A 17,361-nucleotide genomic window follows, 5' to 3' on the forward strand; every position below is an offset into this window, starting at 1 on the left:
CCATTATGTGTGCTTACAGCCATAGACAGCATCCTTTTAGTGATGAGAGTACCAAAAGCAACAGAAAGCAAAGCTTAAAAGAAACAGATCCAACATGGAGTCAGGCATGCTCTTTCCTGTTACATTAGGATAGCAAACTGCCCAAGTCTGGGAGGGTGGGCTGAACCTCACAGGTCCTGTCCCCAGATTCACCATCTAATCACCCCCAGAGAGCTCTCCTCCATCACTCTGCTGCTGCTGCTGCTAAGTCACTTCAGTCGTGTCCGACTCTGTGTGACCCCGTAGATGGCAGCCCACCAGGCTCCGCCGTCCCTGGGATTCTCCAGGCAAGAATACTGGAGTGGGTTGCCATTGCCTTCTCCCCTCCATCACTCTACCCAAGTATAAATACAGAGCCATCCTTCAGTCCCTGTACCTACTCCCCCCTGCCACCCACTCCCCTCTCCCCGGAAACCTGCCACGGTGTTTAAACAAGACATTGCCAAAGACATGGAGGTGGGGAAGATTGGGGAATGGTAAGAACAAAAGGGAATGAACCCCCTAAAAGCTATATCTGTCTGATCAGGCTACAGGGTGGGACTGCAGAACCAATCTCTCTCTGGTGGGTGGGGGAGGGGAGGTGAGGTGGGTGGGATTCAGACCCCTCACTGCCTAGCTCCTGGACTCTCCCCTCATGAGAACCCCCACCACCTGGGGACAAAGGCAATGCCTTTCAATTTAGAGAGGTCTAAGAAACCAAATTCTATTTCCTCCCTAAAATCCATCCTCTTGCATTCCCAGTCTCCCTTATCCATCTCGTTTCCTAACCATGCTCCCAGCATCACCTACTGACCACAACCAGACAAACACAACAATGCAACATTTGTATCAGAGATATATAGAGAGGTAGAAAAAGAAATGGAAACCCACTCCTGTATTCCTGTCTGGGAAATCCCATGGACAGAGGAGCCTGGTGGGCTACTGTCCATGGGGTCACAAAGAGTCGGTCACAACTTAGTGGCTAAACAACAACAACATACAGAGAGGACCAGGAAGTTCCTACCAGTGATGCTGCTCTTGAGGTATGTGTGGATTTTACCCTGAGAAGTGATGTCACGTCAGGGCTTTGGCCTGAATTTGTTCCTGATAACAGAATTACTGTTTCTGGTTGCGGGTCTTGTAGATGGGCTTGGGAAGCACGCTCAAGACTGTGTTGGAGGCTTGGCGAACAGGAGCCCTTGGAGACAAATCCTAGAGAAGTTATAGTTGACTGCAGAAGGCACGGAGGATCCAATGGGGAAACATTAGGTGAGCATGGTGTCTTCCAGGTGCGAGATTGCCCGGGGAGTGCTTTCACAGGAAAGACCTGGAAGGGAGCAAGGGACACAAATAGGGGTGGGTGGAGTGCAGAGACAGCCTGTGCACAAGGGTACGTGTGGATAGACACACAGACAGGCTCAGAGACTGAGAGTCATGCCCTCATGGTAGTTTGAGTCACTTTTATGGAGCAGTTCTTCTGGGTTTCCTTTGGCCAGTCGTCTTGCTTTGCCTGGTTCTAAGTCTGTATATAGTACATCTCAGGACCCTCCCGGGTTGACCCACTCTCTTAACCAAGATGGATTCTAGTGAAAAGGCCTATGGGTGGGTTGACATCAGCTACTATGGGGTGGTGCCCCCTCCCTTTTTCACCTTTGAGCAGCCTTTCTGCACATGTGTAGTTGGGAAGATTTCCTAGACCTTGAGAATGAGGAATATGTGGTCTTTTATCTCTTATCTGGGCAGGACTCAAGCTCCTCTCTCCCTCCTGCTATTCTGGGGCATCTGTCCACCATGGGAGGAACTCCAGCAGCTCAGCCTAGGGCCCATCTCTCTCCTGCCTCACTCTTATAAGTCAAAGAGGATGCTTCAGAGAAGGTCCTGGCTTTAAGCCCCTGACTGCCACACTCACATAAATGGGAGATGGGTGTATGTTCCTATGACGAGGGTTTGAACAGAGCATCTGCCCCAACAGCATCTAGCATACCTGGCTTCTCAGGTGCTCCCCACCCCACATGGAAAACAAGCTCAGCTAGAGGTGATAGTTTTCTGTCTGTCCAGAGCCCGTCTTTGGAACAGAAATTTGCTTCGTAAAAAGTGTTCAAGTCTCCTGCCTCATAAGCAGAAAAAAAAAAAGCCCTTGGGAAGAGGTGTGACAAGAGTGAAGGTTCTACTTGGCGAGGGGCTCTGTGTGCATTGGCACACCCTCGTTCTTGGTTCTGCTCTTGTCCTGCACCTAGATCCCCAGGGAGCCCCTTGGGTAGCCGGATCCATGATTTCAGGACTTCTTAGACGTACTAGACCCATCATGTCAAGGCAGGAGGCTTGGGCTTTCATATTGCTGTAGCACTGAAGGTCTGAGCCAGTCAGAATCTCTGTCAGGAGAGTGAGGAGGTGTTGGACAGACTTTCTAGAAAGCTCCAAACCTTTGGGATTGGGCAGGGTAGAGCTTTAGTCCCCCAAAGTGTTGCAAAGGAATGGAGTTGGATTTTGGTGACCCGTCTCAGGGCCAGCAAACTCTCCAGGCCCCAGACCCAAAGCTAACTTCATGTGGCCTCTAGGGCTAGGAAGGGGTTGACCTGACTGTTTTACGTGCATCTTATACTCTGATTGTATGTGTAAGTGTGTGTTTTGTGCTCAGTCATTTCCAAGTCTTCACGACCCCATGAACTATATAGCCCACCAGGCTCCTCTGTCCATGGGGTTTCCCAGGCAGGAATACTGGAGTGGGTTGCCATTTCCTTCTCCAGGGGATCTTCCTCACCCAGGGATGAAACCCACGTCTCCTGCACCGCAGGAGGATTCTTTACCACTGAGCCAGGGGAAAGCCCATAAGCTTATTGAAAGTGAAAGTGAAAGTGAAAGTGAAGTCACTCAGTCGTGCCCGACTCTTTGCGACCCCATGGATAATAGCCTGCACCAAGCTCCTCCGTCCATGGGATTTTCAAGGCAAGAGTACTGGAGTGGGTTGCCATTTCCTTCTCCAGGGAATCTTCCCAACCCAGGGATTGAACCCAGGTCTCTCACATTATAGACAGACACTTTACCATCTGAGCCACCCTTATTGCATACAAGCAAATACTTAGGCCTCATTCAAGACTATGGCTTCTTTCTTTGCACATAATTCTAACAGGTTTGTTCATCTAGTTTTCAAGACTAAATTAGAGGCTCTGAGTTAGAAAGGGACAGAATCCCTACTCAGAAAAGGGATACTGGCAGCCTAAAGGTGCTACAGAAAGAAGTAAAAGACACCATAAGTCTGGTACAGTTTTGTTGACACTGGTAGGGCCTGAGAGGATCACAGGGTCACTGCAAGGGCTTTGTTCATGCTCGTGAACCCAGGTTATCTACAAATACACTTGTTCATCACATTAAGTTTATGGATGTATGGAAGTACAGGCTACATTTCAGAAAAACAGTCACTCATCAAAGGGCTAAACTGTAAGAAAAAGAAAACAAAGGCAGGCACCATCTATTCCTTTAACAAGTCACCTTTAACTTCCTGAAAAGTTCACACCTGTCGTGAACAGTCCTGCAGTGAACATTGGGGTACATGTGTCTTTTTTGATTATGGTTCTCTCAGGGTATATGTCCAGTAGTGGGACTGCAACAAACGTCCATCTAGTCAAGGCTATGGTTTTTCCAGTGGTCATGTATGGATGTTGGGCTATAAAGAAAGCTGAGTGCCGAAGAATTGATGCTTTTGAACTGTGGTGTTGGAGAAGACTCTTGAGAGTCCCTGGGACTGCAAGGAGATCAAACCAGTCCATCCTAAAGGAAATCAGTCCTGAGTGTTCATTGGAAGGACTGATGTTGAAGCTGAAACTCCAATACTTTGGCCACCAGATGTGAAGAGCTGACTCATTTGAAAAGACCCTGATGCTGGGAAAGATTGAGGGCAGGAGGAGAAGGGGACGACAGAGGATGAGATGGTTGGATGGCATCACCAACTTGATGCAAATGGGTTTGGATGGACTCCGGGAGTTGGTGATGGACAGGGAGGCCTGGCGTACTGCGGTTCATGAGGTCACAAAGAGTTGGACATGACTGAGCAACTGAACTGAACTGAACTGATGGTACTTTTATTCCTAGTTTGTTCAGGAATCTTCGAACTGTTCTACATAGTGGCTGTACTGATTTACATAACATGTGTAAAATAGATAACTAGTGGGTGGGGCAGCGGGAAGCTGCTGTATAGCACAGGGAGCCCAGCCTGGACACACAGGAGACATGGGTTCTACCCCTAAGTCGGGAAGATTCCCTGGAGGCAGACGCATGGCAACACACTCCAGTATTCTTGCCTAGAGAATTCCATGGACAGAGAAGCCTGGCAGGCAACAGTCCACAGGGTCACAAAGAGTCAGACACGACTGAGCGACTAACACTTTCTTACTTACATATATATACATATATATATGTGTGTGTGTGTATCTATATATGCATGCTAAGTTACTTCAGTCGTGTCCGACTCTTTGCGACCCCATGGACTGCAGCCCACCAGGCTCCTCTGTCCATGAGATTCTCCAGGCAAAGTGTGTATATATATATCTATATATAACTAATTCACATTGATGTATGGCAGAGACCATGACAACACTGTAAAGCAATTATCCTTCAATAAAAAAAGTTCACACCTAGCACATCATCTCTGACAATTTCAGGAGACCAGGCTTTTTTTCCAGAATTGATTCATTTGAGCAAAAAGAACAGAGTGCAAAGTACTCTGTACACTTCACTGTTTAAAAATGTGATACCAGTTTTCTTACAAGTTGTCAAGAAGAGTTGTGCCCCAAAGCATTTTCTCCCATGCTGCTGTGCACATCACTCACCCCGCACTGCAGAATGAGACCCGCCTGTTTAGTCTGCTTCCTTACGTGTTCCTTACTCTGTCCGCTTGGCAATATTTGGGTTGGAAACACCACAAAGAAATACTTGAAAAGTCTTTTTTCAAATATAAGTTCAATAAAAACATTTCTATGTATTACATTTTGCAAAACACACTTAACTTCAGGAGAGTTTAGATAGCCAATTAAGCATTCTTACCCCTTCTTTACCAAGGCTTGGGCAAAAATCTTCTATGGATGAGTATGAAGAACTAAATTCCTTCAGATGCAACCATTCACATCTGGTCAGTTTTAGGCTTAAAGAACAATTCAGTTCAATGTAGCAAAGTGCAATATTTATATTTTTTGCAATATATATTAAATTTTTGCCAGGTATGTCTAGGTCCTGGGAATACAGTGGTATGATAAGATTACTGCCCTGCCTGGAGGAGTAAATGAGATACAGTGTGAAAAATGATTTCAGAGATATAAGCACAAGGAGCTAGAAAAGTTTTGCATAGGATGGCAACTAATTCAGTCATGGGGCTTTTAAAGATGTCTTAGGAGAAGTGATATTTCAGCTATGAACTAAACTTGCAATTTTTTTTTTTTTTAAGAATCTCCATACTGTTTTCTATAGTGGTTGCACCAGCTTACATTCCCACCAACAATGTAGGAGGGTTTCTTCTTTTTCCCCACACCCTGTCCAGCATTTGTTATTTGTAGAGGTGGCTCAGATGGAAAAGAATCTGCCTACAATGCAGAACAGGGTTTGATCCCTGGATCAGGAAAATCCCCTGAAGAAGGAAATGGCTATCCACCCCAGTATTCCTGCCTGGGATATCCCATGGACAGAGGAATCTGGTGGGCTAGAGTCCATGGGATCTCAGAGTCAGACACAACTAAGCAACTAACACTTTCAAACTTTCATTCTGCCTGGTGTGAGGTGGTACCTCATTGTAGTTTTGGTTTGCATTTCTCTGATAATTAGCAATGTTGAGCATCTTTTCATGTGCCTGTTGGCCATCTGTGTGTCTTCTGTAGAGAAATGTCTATTTAGATCTTCTGCCCATTTTTCCATAGGATTGTTTAGTTTTTTGTTGTTGATTTGTGTGAGCTGTTTGTTTATTTTGGAAATTAAGTCCTTGTCGGTCCCATCATTTGTAACTGTTTTCTCCTAGTCTGTAGATTGTCTTTTCTTTTTGTTTATGGTTTTCTTTGCTGTGCAAAAGCTTGTAAGTTTGATTAGGTCCCATTTGTTTACTTTTGTTTTTATTTCTGTTGCCTTGGGAGACTGATATTGGTATGATTTATGTCAAAGAATGTTTTGTCTGGCTGTATTTTTAATAATTCAAGCAAGAGCTCATGATGGCCTAAGCTGGTACAAGTGGTAGTGAAAACAGAAGAAAATAGAAAGATTTGAGACAGTTATTAAATAATTTTTAAGACTTGGTGAATTACTTAAAAGACTAGAGAGAGACAGTCAAGGTTGATACCCTGATTCCTGCCATGGGCCATGGGTGATGGCAGAGTCATTTGTGGAGATTGGAAGTGTAAGAGGAAGAGGAGTGTATTGGGTGGAAAGAGAGAGAGTGAGAGATGATGACTTAACTTGGAACATTCTGAGCTGGAAATCTCTCTGGGTCTAGAATCAGGATGACAACCTGAGCTGGAGATTTAGCTTCATGACTCATCAGCATGTGGTTGATACTTGAAGCCATGGAAGTAGACAGTGTGGATGAAAACAGCCAGCTCATCCACCATCTATCCATACATTCATTCATCAGAAAAGGAATTTCTGTGTATTCTCCAGTGTGCATGCAGTATACGTGTGAAAGTTTGAAAGTTTAGTCTCTCAGTCGTGTCCGACTCTTTGCGACCCCATGGACTGTAGCCCACCAGGCTCCTCTGTCCACGGGATTTTCCAGGCAAGAGTACTGGAGTGGGTTGCCATTTCCTTCTCCAGAGGATCTTCCTGACCCAGGGATCAAACCCACGTCTCCCACATTATAGGCAGACACTTTACTGTCTGCGCCACCAGGGAAGTCCCTATATGTATAATTTCTCCTAAACAGTGAAAATATCACACGTTTCTTTTTCTCAAAAAAAAAAAAAAAACAAAAAACAAACAAAAAAAAACCCACTGAGGAGCCATCATCGTGAGGCACTTTTGATTTCTATCTTCACCACTTGCTCATAGGGTTGAGTGGCTCTGGCCAAAAGGATGTTTCCTCAGCTCTGTTCTTTTGCTCTTTTATTGTGAACTTCAATCTGAGAGACACACCACCCCTGAATCCTCCAAGGCGAAGTTTGACATTCAATCCTAGCCTGGGGCTCTGGTTTACCATCAAAGCGTGAGTGGGTCTTATTCAGCCTTTCCCATGAAATTGCTAAACGCTGTTTCATTAAATGTGTGCCAGAGAAGTATATTTTTCTTATTGTTTTTTAAAAACCAAGAAAGAAACCAAAAAACAATGTGAAACAAGTATCCCCAAATTCATGTATGGTGTCAGGAAGACTGAGAACAAAATGACTAGTGTTCTACAAGCATAAACAAGAAAAATGGAAAAGAATTTTTTCTTTAAAAAAGGAAGTCCCTAGGTATACCTAAGGCTAATTCATGTTGATGTACAGCAGAAAACAAAGCAATATTATAATGCAATTATCCTTCAATTAAAAATAAATAATTTTTTTAAAACCCTGATATTGATATGAACTGTCAGATCAGGTAGAGACTTCAGATCAAAGATGATTTGAACTCAAATGTTGTATTCAAACTACCCACGCCCCACTGAAACCACTAAATGGATACTATATCAAATTCTCTATGAATGCTGGAAGTGGAGGAAGGGAATTGCCCCCATAACTGCGACTCACAGGGTTGATGCGATACACCAGTAGCCATTGCTCTGATGACAGTGGCCCTTGTGACAGAGGAAGAGAGCTGGGCGCTCTGAATGTCATCTTATGACGCTGCCAGGAAGCTAAGGCAACTATGGTTATCCTGTGGGAGAGTCAACATCACCTGTTCTTTTCTAGTTTATTTTTATTTATTTATTTATTTATTTTTGACTGTGCCGCACAGCATGCAGGATCTTAGTTCCCCGACCAGGGATCACACCCACGCCCCTACAATGGAAGCATGGATTCCCAACCACAGGACTGCCAGGGTTAGTCCCAACATCACCTGATTCTGGCCTGTGAGCTCACAGGGATGGTCCCTCGGAGGGGCATCTCCCTGTGTGGTATGCCCCTGGGCTGCCTCCTGGAATGTATGCAAACCACAGACCGTGCTTTTCACAATGATCAGTTTAAGGTGACCAAAGTGTGTCACCCTTCTGGTGAAGGTTCTGAGGAGCAGCAGCCCTTCCATCCTTGGAATCTCAAGAGTCACAGGAGCCTTTGAAGAGCGATCATCTGAGTTGCATCTAGATGCACTGGGAGAGTCAAGAGGCAGAGGTGGTGACAGCTGAGAGCAACACAGCCTCGTGTCCTCCCGTTATGGGTGCTCAGTTATTACCATGCCTGTGGCATCACATGGACAGTTATTAACATGTACATAAGGATTGAATAGGCTTCCCAGGTGCCACTAGCGGTAAAGAACCCACCTGCCAATGCAGGATGGCATGGCAACCCACTCCAGTTTTCTTGTCTGGAGAATCCCACAAACAGAGGAGCCTGGCAGGCTATAGTCCATGGGGTCACAAAGAGCTGGACACGACTGAGTGACTGACACAATGCTGCATCAGTTTCCTAAGGCTGTTCTAACAAATGACTGTGGCTAGGTGACTCCAAACAACGGAAACTAATTATCCCACCCTTCTGGAGGCCAGATGTCCAAAGTCAATGTGTCAGCAAGTCCGTGCAGCACCTGAAGGTTCTGAGGAGAATCCTTTCTCGCCTCTTCCTTGGCTTCTGGGAGCACCACTCCAATCTTTGTCTTCACATGCTCCCCCTGTGGCCTGCTCCCCTATGTCTGGTTCTGTGACAAATCCCCCTCTCCTTTCTCTTTGGGTACCAGTCACTGGGTTCAGAGCATGTGTTTGGTCACTCAGTCATGTCTGACTCTTGCAACCCCAAGGACTGCAGCCCACCAGGCTCCTCTGTCCATGGGATTTTCCAGGCGAGAATACTAGAATGGGTTTCCATTTCCTCTTCCAGGAGATCATCCCGACCCAGGGATTGAGCCCGTATCTCCTGTGTCTCCTGCACTGCAGGTGGATTCTTTACTCGCTGAGCCATTGGGGAAGCCCCGTTGGATTCAGGGCCCACCCTAAATCCAGGATGATCTCACCTTAAGACCTTTAACTTGACTCCATCTGCAAAGACCTTATTTCCAAACTCACATTTTGAGGTACTGGAGATGATGACTCAGACATTTCTTTTTGGAGGCCGTTAATCAACCCACTCCAGCCACCAATACTAAAGATTACCCTACATTCTGTCCCACTTGAAATGATGCCCAACAAAGTTGTCCAACATAGCTTATCAGAGGTTCTAAGACTGAGACCAAACGACATTAAGGCACTCTAATAATAACATACTAATATAAATGTAGACACAGAATGTAGAAAGAATTCTCACAGGTCAATAATAAACAATTTAAAATGGTCAAAAGATTTGAAGAGGCACTCACAAAAGCTACACATATGCCCAATGAGCATATGAAAAGATGCTCCACATCATCATTCATCATCAGAGATTGGTCCATGGGAGGCACAAAGGGGCTTAGAATTATAGTACTGTAAATTAAATAAGAGACTTTCTATACTAAGTCCCCTACATACGAATGAGTTCCATTCCAAGACTGTGTCCATAAGTCCAGTTGCTCATCAATCCAACAAAGTTAGCCTAGGTACCCAACTAACACAATAGGCTATATAGTACTGCAGTGTCATAGGTTTATAATACACACAAATATTACATTAAAAAAATAAACATTTTTAATCTTACAGTACAGTACCTTGAAAAGTACAGTAGTGCCAGCTACATCACTGCTGCTTTTACGTGGTATAGGGGAGTGCAGGTTCAATTCCAGGTCAGGAAGCTAAGAACCCACATGCCTTGCAGCCAAAGAATCAAAACAAAATGGAAGCAATAGTAACAAATTCAATACGGACTTTAAAAATGGTCCAGATTTTTAAAAAATTAAGAAAGCAAACAACAACAACAAAAGAATATCTAGTAGCTATTTATATTTAGAATTGTGGTGGGTTAGTGTCTGCTTCCTTACCTTCGTGCACAGGTCTGGAGGTTGGCTAGAGTCACTCAGTTCTGGCTCATGCATCTCCCTGCAGTCAGCTAGCTTGGGCATGTTCTCGTGATGGAGATGCACAGGTGCAGAGTACAGGTGGAAAGACTTGAGTATTTTTCAAGTCTCCATTGGTATCCAGCCTGCTACCATCCCACAGGCCAAACAAGTCACCAGCCTGCACCCCAGGTCAGGGTGGTCACAGGAGGAATTCGCAGCTGTAAGACTGCACTTCGGAATCGAGTCAACATTAAGAATGACCGAGGCCTTTTGCCAACACAGTGCGTCATGTTTATTGGGTGATTCACAGGTCAGCAAAACACACGAAGGGGAAAGACCGGAGGCCATCAGTCATGTCAGGAAACAAACTATTTAGCAGTTCTTAGCTTCAAGTGTTGTCTTCCATCACAGCTTGAGGAAGATGGACCAGTCCCTGACAGAGCGGTAGCAGGTGCTATTTATTTTTAGCAACAAGAAGCACATACATTTATTTAACCAGTGACTTTTAGGACAATCAGCAAAAGAAGAAAACTGTATTTCCATGGAGCCAAGACAAGAAAATCATTTATACAAATTAAACTGATACAAAATACATTATAAAGAGAACCACACATACAAAAGTCATTAAGTTGGTCAAAGAGCAAGAATGCCACAGAACAACCACGCTGAGAACACTGGTGTGAATTCATTTCGGTTATGAAACTTATGTCCGAGAGAGTCTGAGTTATCACATTTACTGAGGTAAAGGCACAATCACTTCCACATAGTTAATGGGGAAGAAGCCAGATTCCCCATGCAGAATTCCTTCATACCAGTTTTCATCTATTTGATTGGTTAATGTAATGATGTCCCCTTCTTTAAATCCTAGTTCTCCTTGGTTTTCAGGCTCAAAGTCATAGAGACCACGACAGCAGGGCTGGTCCATGGGAACGTTAGAACCTGTCCGCATCGTGTGGAGACAAAAAGCACATGGTTAACATGACGGAGCATCTGTGGGGCGCTGCAGAGACCAGGAACAGCAGGCCCCTGCCTGCCTTTCTAGGACAAGGCTGGCTCAGCACCCACTGTGGGCCCTGCACTTGTGGCCTCTGCTCCCCTCAGCTCTCCCTCCTCCCCTAGCTGACCTCCTGAGCCCATGGCTTTTCTCATCAGTTCTCCTAGCCAGAAAAATTCAGGCCCATCCCCTGTTCTTTAAGCAGCTGTTCAGCTCTGCCTGAAGCCCAAGGGAGGTGCAGAATTTTACAAGGCCTAACCCCTGCCCTCAGGGAGCTCACAGTTCCTTTCTGGAGAGTGGACAACACATGAGAAACATCTGAAGAACAAAGATGAGGGACTTCCCTGGTGGTCCAGTGGTTCAGACTCCATGCTTCCAACGCAGGGGACGCAGGTTCAATCCCTGATCAGGGAACTAAGATCCCCGCGTGCCACACAGTGTGGCCAAAAAATGAAATAAATTGATAAGAAACCAGGGCTAAAACAACAACAACAACAAAACAACAAAGACAAGGTAGTGTATCACCTATAACTCAGAGAAGAAGGAAGCAGAAAAGGCCTGGATGGTCAGGGCCATATTCCTAGAGCTGGTAACCAGGGGGTGGAACGTGGCAGGGTGTGAGACTAGACAGACAAGAGCAGAATCTCTACAGACCAGCCTGCAGCCTTGGGATTGTTGTACCAAGCCGGTAGTTCTCAGGACAACATTTTTAACATAATTATTTTTCCATTTCAAAACCAAAACTAAACACGGTAAAAACAGAAAGACAAAAAGAGAGTAAATACATGCAAAATTGAGACAATAAATACATGCTAATGAAGAGGTGCATGTGTGTGTGCTAAGTCATTTCAGTTCTGTCTGAATCTGTGTGACCCCGTGGACTGTAGCCCGCCAGGTTCCTCTGTCCACGGGATTCTCCAGGCAAGAATACTGGAATGGGTTGCCATACCCACCTCCAGGGGATCTTCTGGACCCAGGGATCAAACCCACATCTCTTACAACTCCTGCATTGACAGGCAGGTTCTTTACCACTAGTGCCACCTGGGAAGCCCCAATGAAGAGGTCACCCGTGTTAAATCAACGTGACGGCATAGAAGCTTCCAGATAACTTTATGAATACATTTGTGTATATATTTAACATATAATTATTTTCATAAAAGAATATTCCTATTATATTACTATGAACATTTTCCAGGTTACTTTTAATTACTGAACAGTTGTCAACTATATCAGGATAACATAATTTCTTTATTGTTGTTTTGGCCGTGTGGTGTGGCACGTGGGATATTAATTCCCTGACCAAGGATCAAACCCCTGTTCCCGGAATTGGGAGCTCAGAGTCTTAACCACTGGACCACAGGGAAGTCCCTAACATAATTCCTTTAACTGATACCCTCTCATAGGATATTTAAAGGTCTTCCTTTCCTTCCTTCCTCTTTCTCTCTCTTCCCTTCTATATTCCTTCCTTTTCATTTTCCCATTTGTTTCCTCTTGGCATTCATTGGTAACTCTTTGAAAAATTTCATACTATATGTGTATTTACAAATATGTACATTTAATTCCTGAGGGTAAACTTCTAGAAGGAAATTTGCTCTTCATAGACATAACTTTTTCTAAGACTTTTAAAATTTACTACCAGTATATTTTTCTATTTTCTTTGTCTTAAAAGTATTAGGTGCCCCTAATATTTATGGACTTTTATACTATAAATATTAACCTCGTATCTGTCATGTTTGATATATACACTATTTCCAGCTTATTATCTGTATTTTTTTCCCTTCCATTTTGTTTTTGGAGTGTGTACTGGTGGTGGGGCAGGGATGGGGGTTTCTGTTTTATTTTGCCGTCCATGCAGAAATTTTAAACCACATAAGCAAAGTGATGAAACTTTTCATTCATGGTTTCCCTTCCACAGTTATATATAAATATTCAACTAAATTTATCCCAGTAATTTTTTAAAATTAATTTTTAATGTGAAGATGCTCTCCTTAAATCCATTTAGATTTTTGCAAATAAAGATATTATATATTTTTAATAATGTTTAAGCAGCTATCTGAACACAATTTATTAAATAGTAATAATCCATTATTCTCAACTGATTTCAATACTACTTTTGTCTTATGTGCACTTGGATCTATTTTAGCACTTTCTACTTTCCCCACTGATGTATTTCAGTAACTGTACCACACCATTTTAAATAGTCTAGCTTTAAAGTAAATGTCCCTTAGACTGCAAGGAGATCAAACCAGTCATTCCTAAAGGAAATCAACACTGAATATGCATGGGAAGGACTGATGCTAAAGCTGAATCTCCAACACTTTGGCCACCTGATACGAAGATCCAACTCATTGGAAAAGACCCTGATGCTGGGAAAGATTGAAGGCAAAAGAAGGGGCAGCAGATGAGATGGTTAGATTAGCATCACTGACTCACTGGACATAAATTTGAGCAAACTCTGGGAGATAGTGGAGGACAGGGGAGCCTGGCATGCTACAGACCATGGGATTACAAAGAGTCTGATACGACTTAGCAACTAAACAACAACAAAAAGTAAAAGTAATTAGTAAAGCAAGTTCCTCTCTATTACTCTTCTATAGGCGTCCCTTAGAGATATTGCAGATTTGGTTCCAGACCATTGCAATAAAGCAAATATCTCAATAAAGCAAGTCACACACATTTTTTGGTTTCCCAATGCATATAATGCTATTTACACCCTCCTGTAAATAGCATTGTGTCTAAAAAAACAATGTATACACCTTAATTTTAAAATACTTTATTGCTGAAAAATGCTAACCATCACTTGAGCCTTCAACAAGTCAATCATTTCTGCTGGTGGAGAGTCTTGCCTTGGTGCTGATGGCTGCTGACTTATCAGGGTGGTGGTTGCTGAAGGTTGGGAGGCTGTGGCAACTTCTTAAAATAAGACAAGAGTGAAGTCTGCCTCATGGAGTGACTCTTCCTTTCACAAACGATTTCTCTGAGGCAGGCAATGCTGTTGGATAGCATTTTACCCACAGTAGAACTTTTTTCAAAATTAGAGTCAGTCCTCTCGAACCCTGCTGTTGCTTTATCAACTAGGTTTATGTAATACTGTAAATCCTTTGTTGTCATTTCAACAGTCTTCATAGCATCATCAGTAGATTCCATCTCAAGAAACCTCTTTCTTTGCTCATTTATCAGAAGCAGCTCCTCATCTGTTCAAGTTTTATCATGAGGTTGCAGCAGTTCAGTCACATCTTCAGGCTCCACTTTGAATTCTATTCATTCTCTGGCTCTTTCCACTACATCTGCAGTTATTTCTTCCACTGGAGTCTTGAACCCCGCAAAGTTCATGCGTGGGGAATGAAAGCCACTTCTGATAATGTTGATATTTTGACCTCTCCCCATGAATTACAAACATTCTTAATGGCAAGCAGAATCCCTTCCAGAAGGTTTTCCATTTACTTTGCCCAGATTCATTAGATGGATCACTATATGTGGTAGCTATGTTGTTGTTCAGTCACTCAGTCATGTCTGACTCTGCGACTCCATGGACTGCAGCCCGCCAGGCTCCTCTGTTCATGGAATTCTCCAGGCAAGAATACTTAAGTGGGTCCCCATGGACTGCAGCCCGCCAGGCTCCTCTGTTCATGGAATTCTCCAGGCAAGAATACTTAAGTGGGTCCCCATTTCCTTCTCCAGGGGATCTTCCCGACCCAGGGACCAAACCCATGTCTCCTGCATTGGCAGGCAGATTCTTTACCACTGAGGCACCAGGGAAGCCCCACATAGGCAGAGTAGATTTAGCATAATTCTTAAATGCCTTAAGATCTTCAGAATGGAAAATAAGCATTGGCTTCTACTTAAAGTCACCTGTTGCAATAGCCCCTAACAAGAGAGATACTCTGACCTTTAAAACTTTGAAGCCAGGCACTGACTTTTCTTCTCTAGCTATCAAAGTCCTAGATGGCACCTTCTTTCAATAGAAAGCTGTTTCATTTACACTGAAGATCTCTTCTTTAGTGTAGCCACCTTCATGAATTATCTTAGCTAGATCTTCCTGATAACTTGCTGCAGCTTCTACATCACTTGCTGCAGCTTCTACATCAGCACGTGCTACTTGACCTTGCAGTGGTTAAAAATCCACCTGCCAATGCAGGGAACATGGGTTGAATCCCTGGTCCCAGAAGATCCCACACGTAGCAGAGCAACTAGGCCTGTGTACCACAACCAGTGAGCCTGTGCTCTACAGTCTGTGCTCTGAAACAAGAGTTCCTCTGCCATCCTGCATTTTCCATTTCAATTTCCTCTTTCTATTATTATGAAACATTCTTAATTCTCTCCCCATCCAGACTTTAAGAGTTGAAACAAGTTCTGCTAGAGACTGTGTTCCTTCCTCAACAAGTCTTTTCCAGCCAAGTAAAGAGAGAAGATAAATTTGGGGCTGGTCAAATGAGAAGCTGCTTTGTCCAGGGGAGGGGACAGGAAGTGGCAGAAAATTCAGCCAGCAGCACCTATTCTCTGGGGGCGGGCCTCCCTCAGTGCCACCCTCAGTACCACCCCCACTGCTAACCTTCCACCCCACGTGAGAGTGAGAGCCAAGCCCCACCCTGGCACCTCGCTTAGGGAGCATCTGTCAGTGAAGTTCCCCAGTTGGACTGAGATGGTCCCCTCTTGCCTTCCTGCTGCAGTGGTTCTCAATCTGGAGGCATGATAAACACCCTCTGCCTGGGCTGACCCCAGACCAATTAAATCAGAAGCTCTGGCAATGGGACCCAGACACTGGAGTTTAAAAAATTTCTCAGGTGTTTCCAATTTCCAAGAGAGGTTGTGAACCACCAGCCCCATGGCCCTCTTTCGCTCCAAGTCCTTTGACAAGAGGCTGGGAGTGTCTGGAAGCTAGCGGGGAAAGAGGGGTGGGGAGTGATGACGGGGGAGGGGAGGCTGTTCTTCCTCTTCAGGTGGGAAGCTCCTTCCCAGGTGTGACTTCCAGGTAGGTCAGCATTTTAAAATCTGGGCCCCCTGCCTCATTATTTCTAAAATCTTCCTGATGCTTCCAGCATGTAGACGGCTCCTTCCAATGACAGAACCCTATCCCACCCAAGTTTGTATATTCCTTTTGTCGTAATGACAGGAATTGGGGATTGTTTAGTCGCTCAGTAATGTCCGACTCTTGGCAACCCCATGAACTGTATGTAGCCCGCCAGGTTCCTGTCTATAGGATTTCCCAGGCAAGAATACTGGAGCAAGTTGCCATTTCCTTCTCTAAGGGATCTCCCTGGACCAGAGATCAATCCTGTCCCTCTTGCATTGGCAAGTGAATTCTTTACCACTGAGCCACCAGGAAGCAGGAGGATTTAAATAAGGGGCCCGGTTCATGATCTTGAATGTGAACAGAATAACCTTCACTGATTTCAAAGCATTAGGGAATTCTGTGTTTCCAGGCCAGACTTTCCATTTTCCTTTGGAAATACAGCTCAGATGTAGGTGGGCTGGGGGGCTGTGGGAGCTGGTCACTGAAATCCTGTAGGAAGTCAAGCTGTTGAGTCAAAGTCAATTCTACTAGTGAATAACTGTTCCAGAGTGGTCTATTAAAACGATCAGTATTCTTTTGTCATTTCTTCCACTACCAGTTTTTGACACAGGGGGAGTCAACTGCCAAGCCCCATGATGGTTTTGGGAGGCATTTTCTGGAACACAAAACGCCCATGCTAAAAGGGTCTTTGGTGGTCTTCCACAAGCTTTCTTTTTGAAGAAGAGGCAGTACGTGCCCCTGAGAGGTCACAACAGCCTGGCCCCAGAGCTAATGGCAAAGCCAGAAAGATACCAGGGCTCCGCCCGTGACCGCCTCTCCTGATGTCACCTCCTACATGCTCTATGCCGCTAAGTCTTGCCAAGAAACTTCATAGGCTATCACACTGACTACAGGGCTGTGTGTGTGTGTGTGTGTGTGTGTGTGTATACATATGTTAGGTTGGCCAAAAAGTTAGTTCTGGTTTTTTCATAACATAGCATGGGAAGACCCGAATGAACTTTTTGGCCACTCTATTTTTCCTCCCATTCACTTTGTAAGCTACCTGTGATGACTGAAATAAATACTAAATGGCAGACATGCACTTATCCCAGCCCCCGCCTATGCATGCAGACATGTGCCCTCGCTGCACACACGCTCTGAACCAGTGGAGGGACAGACACGTCCCTCCCGTATCACTTCATTTACTCCAGGTGAGGGACCACTGCCACACTTCCCACTTCTGTCTCCTAAGAGCTGGAACTCGACCAGCACTCACATCACACTC

At 44.5% G+C, this 17,361-nt stretch overlaps 1 protein-coding gene across 3 annotated transcripts in view; it reads right to left on the reverse strand.

Moving 5' to 3' along the window:
• Positions 1-10,364: 10,364 nt before the first annotated feature.
• The window catches only part of SH3GL3 (SH3 domain containing GRB2 like 3, endophilin A3), a 104,467-nt gene continuing 97,470 nt past the window's right edge, over positions 10,365-17,361 (reverse strand). For all 3 annotated transcript variants that reach the window (XM_055556209.1, XM_055556208.1, XM_055556210.1), the window contains one exon: positions 10,365-11,028. In XM_055556209.1, the coding sequence (XP_055412184.1) occupies positions 10,823-11,028 (206 nt within the window). In that variant the 3' untranslated portion in view covers positions 10,365-10,822. The remainder of the gene's footprint in view (positions 11,029-17,361) is intronic.

Source organism: Bubalus kerabau, chromosome 19 (assembly GCF_029407905.1).
Source record: "Bubalus kerabau isolate K-KA32 ecotype Philippines breed swamp buffalo chromosome 19, PCC_UOA_SB_1v2, whole genome shotgun sequence".
In the NCBI taxonomy this organism is placed as follows: domain Eukaryota; kingdom Metazoa; phylum Chordata; class Mammalia; order Artiodactyla; family Bovidae; genus Bubalus; species Bubalus kerabau.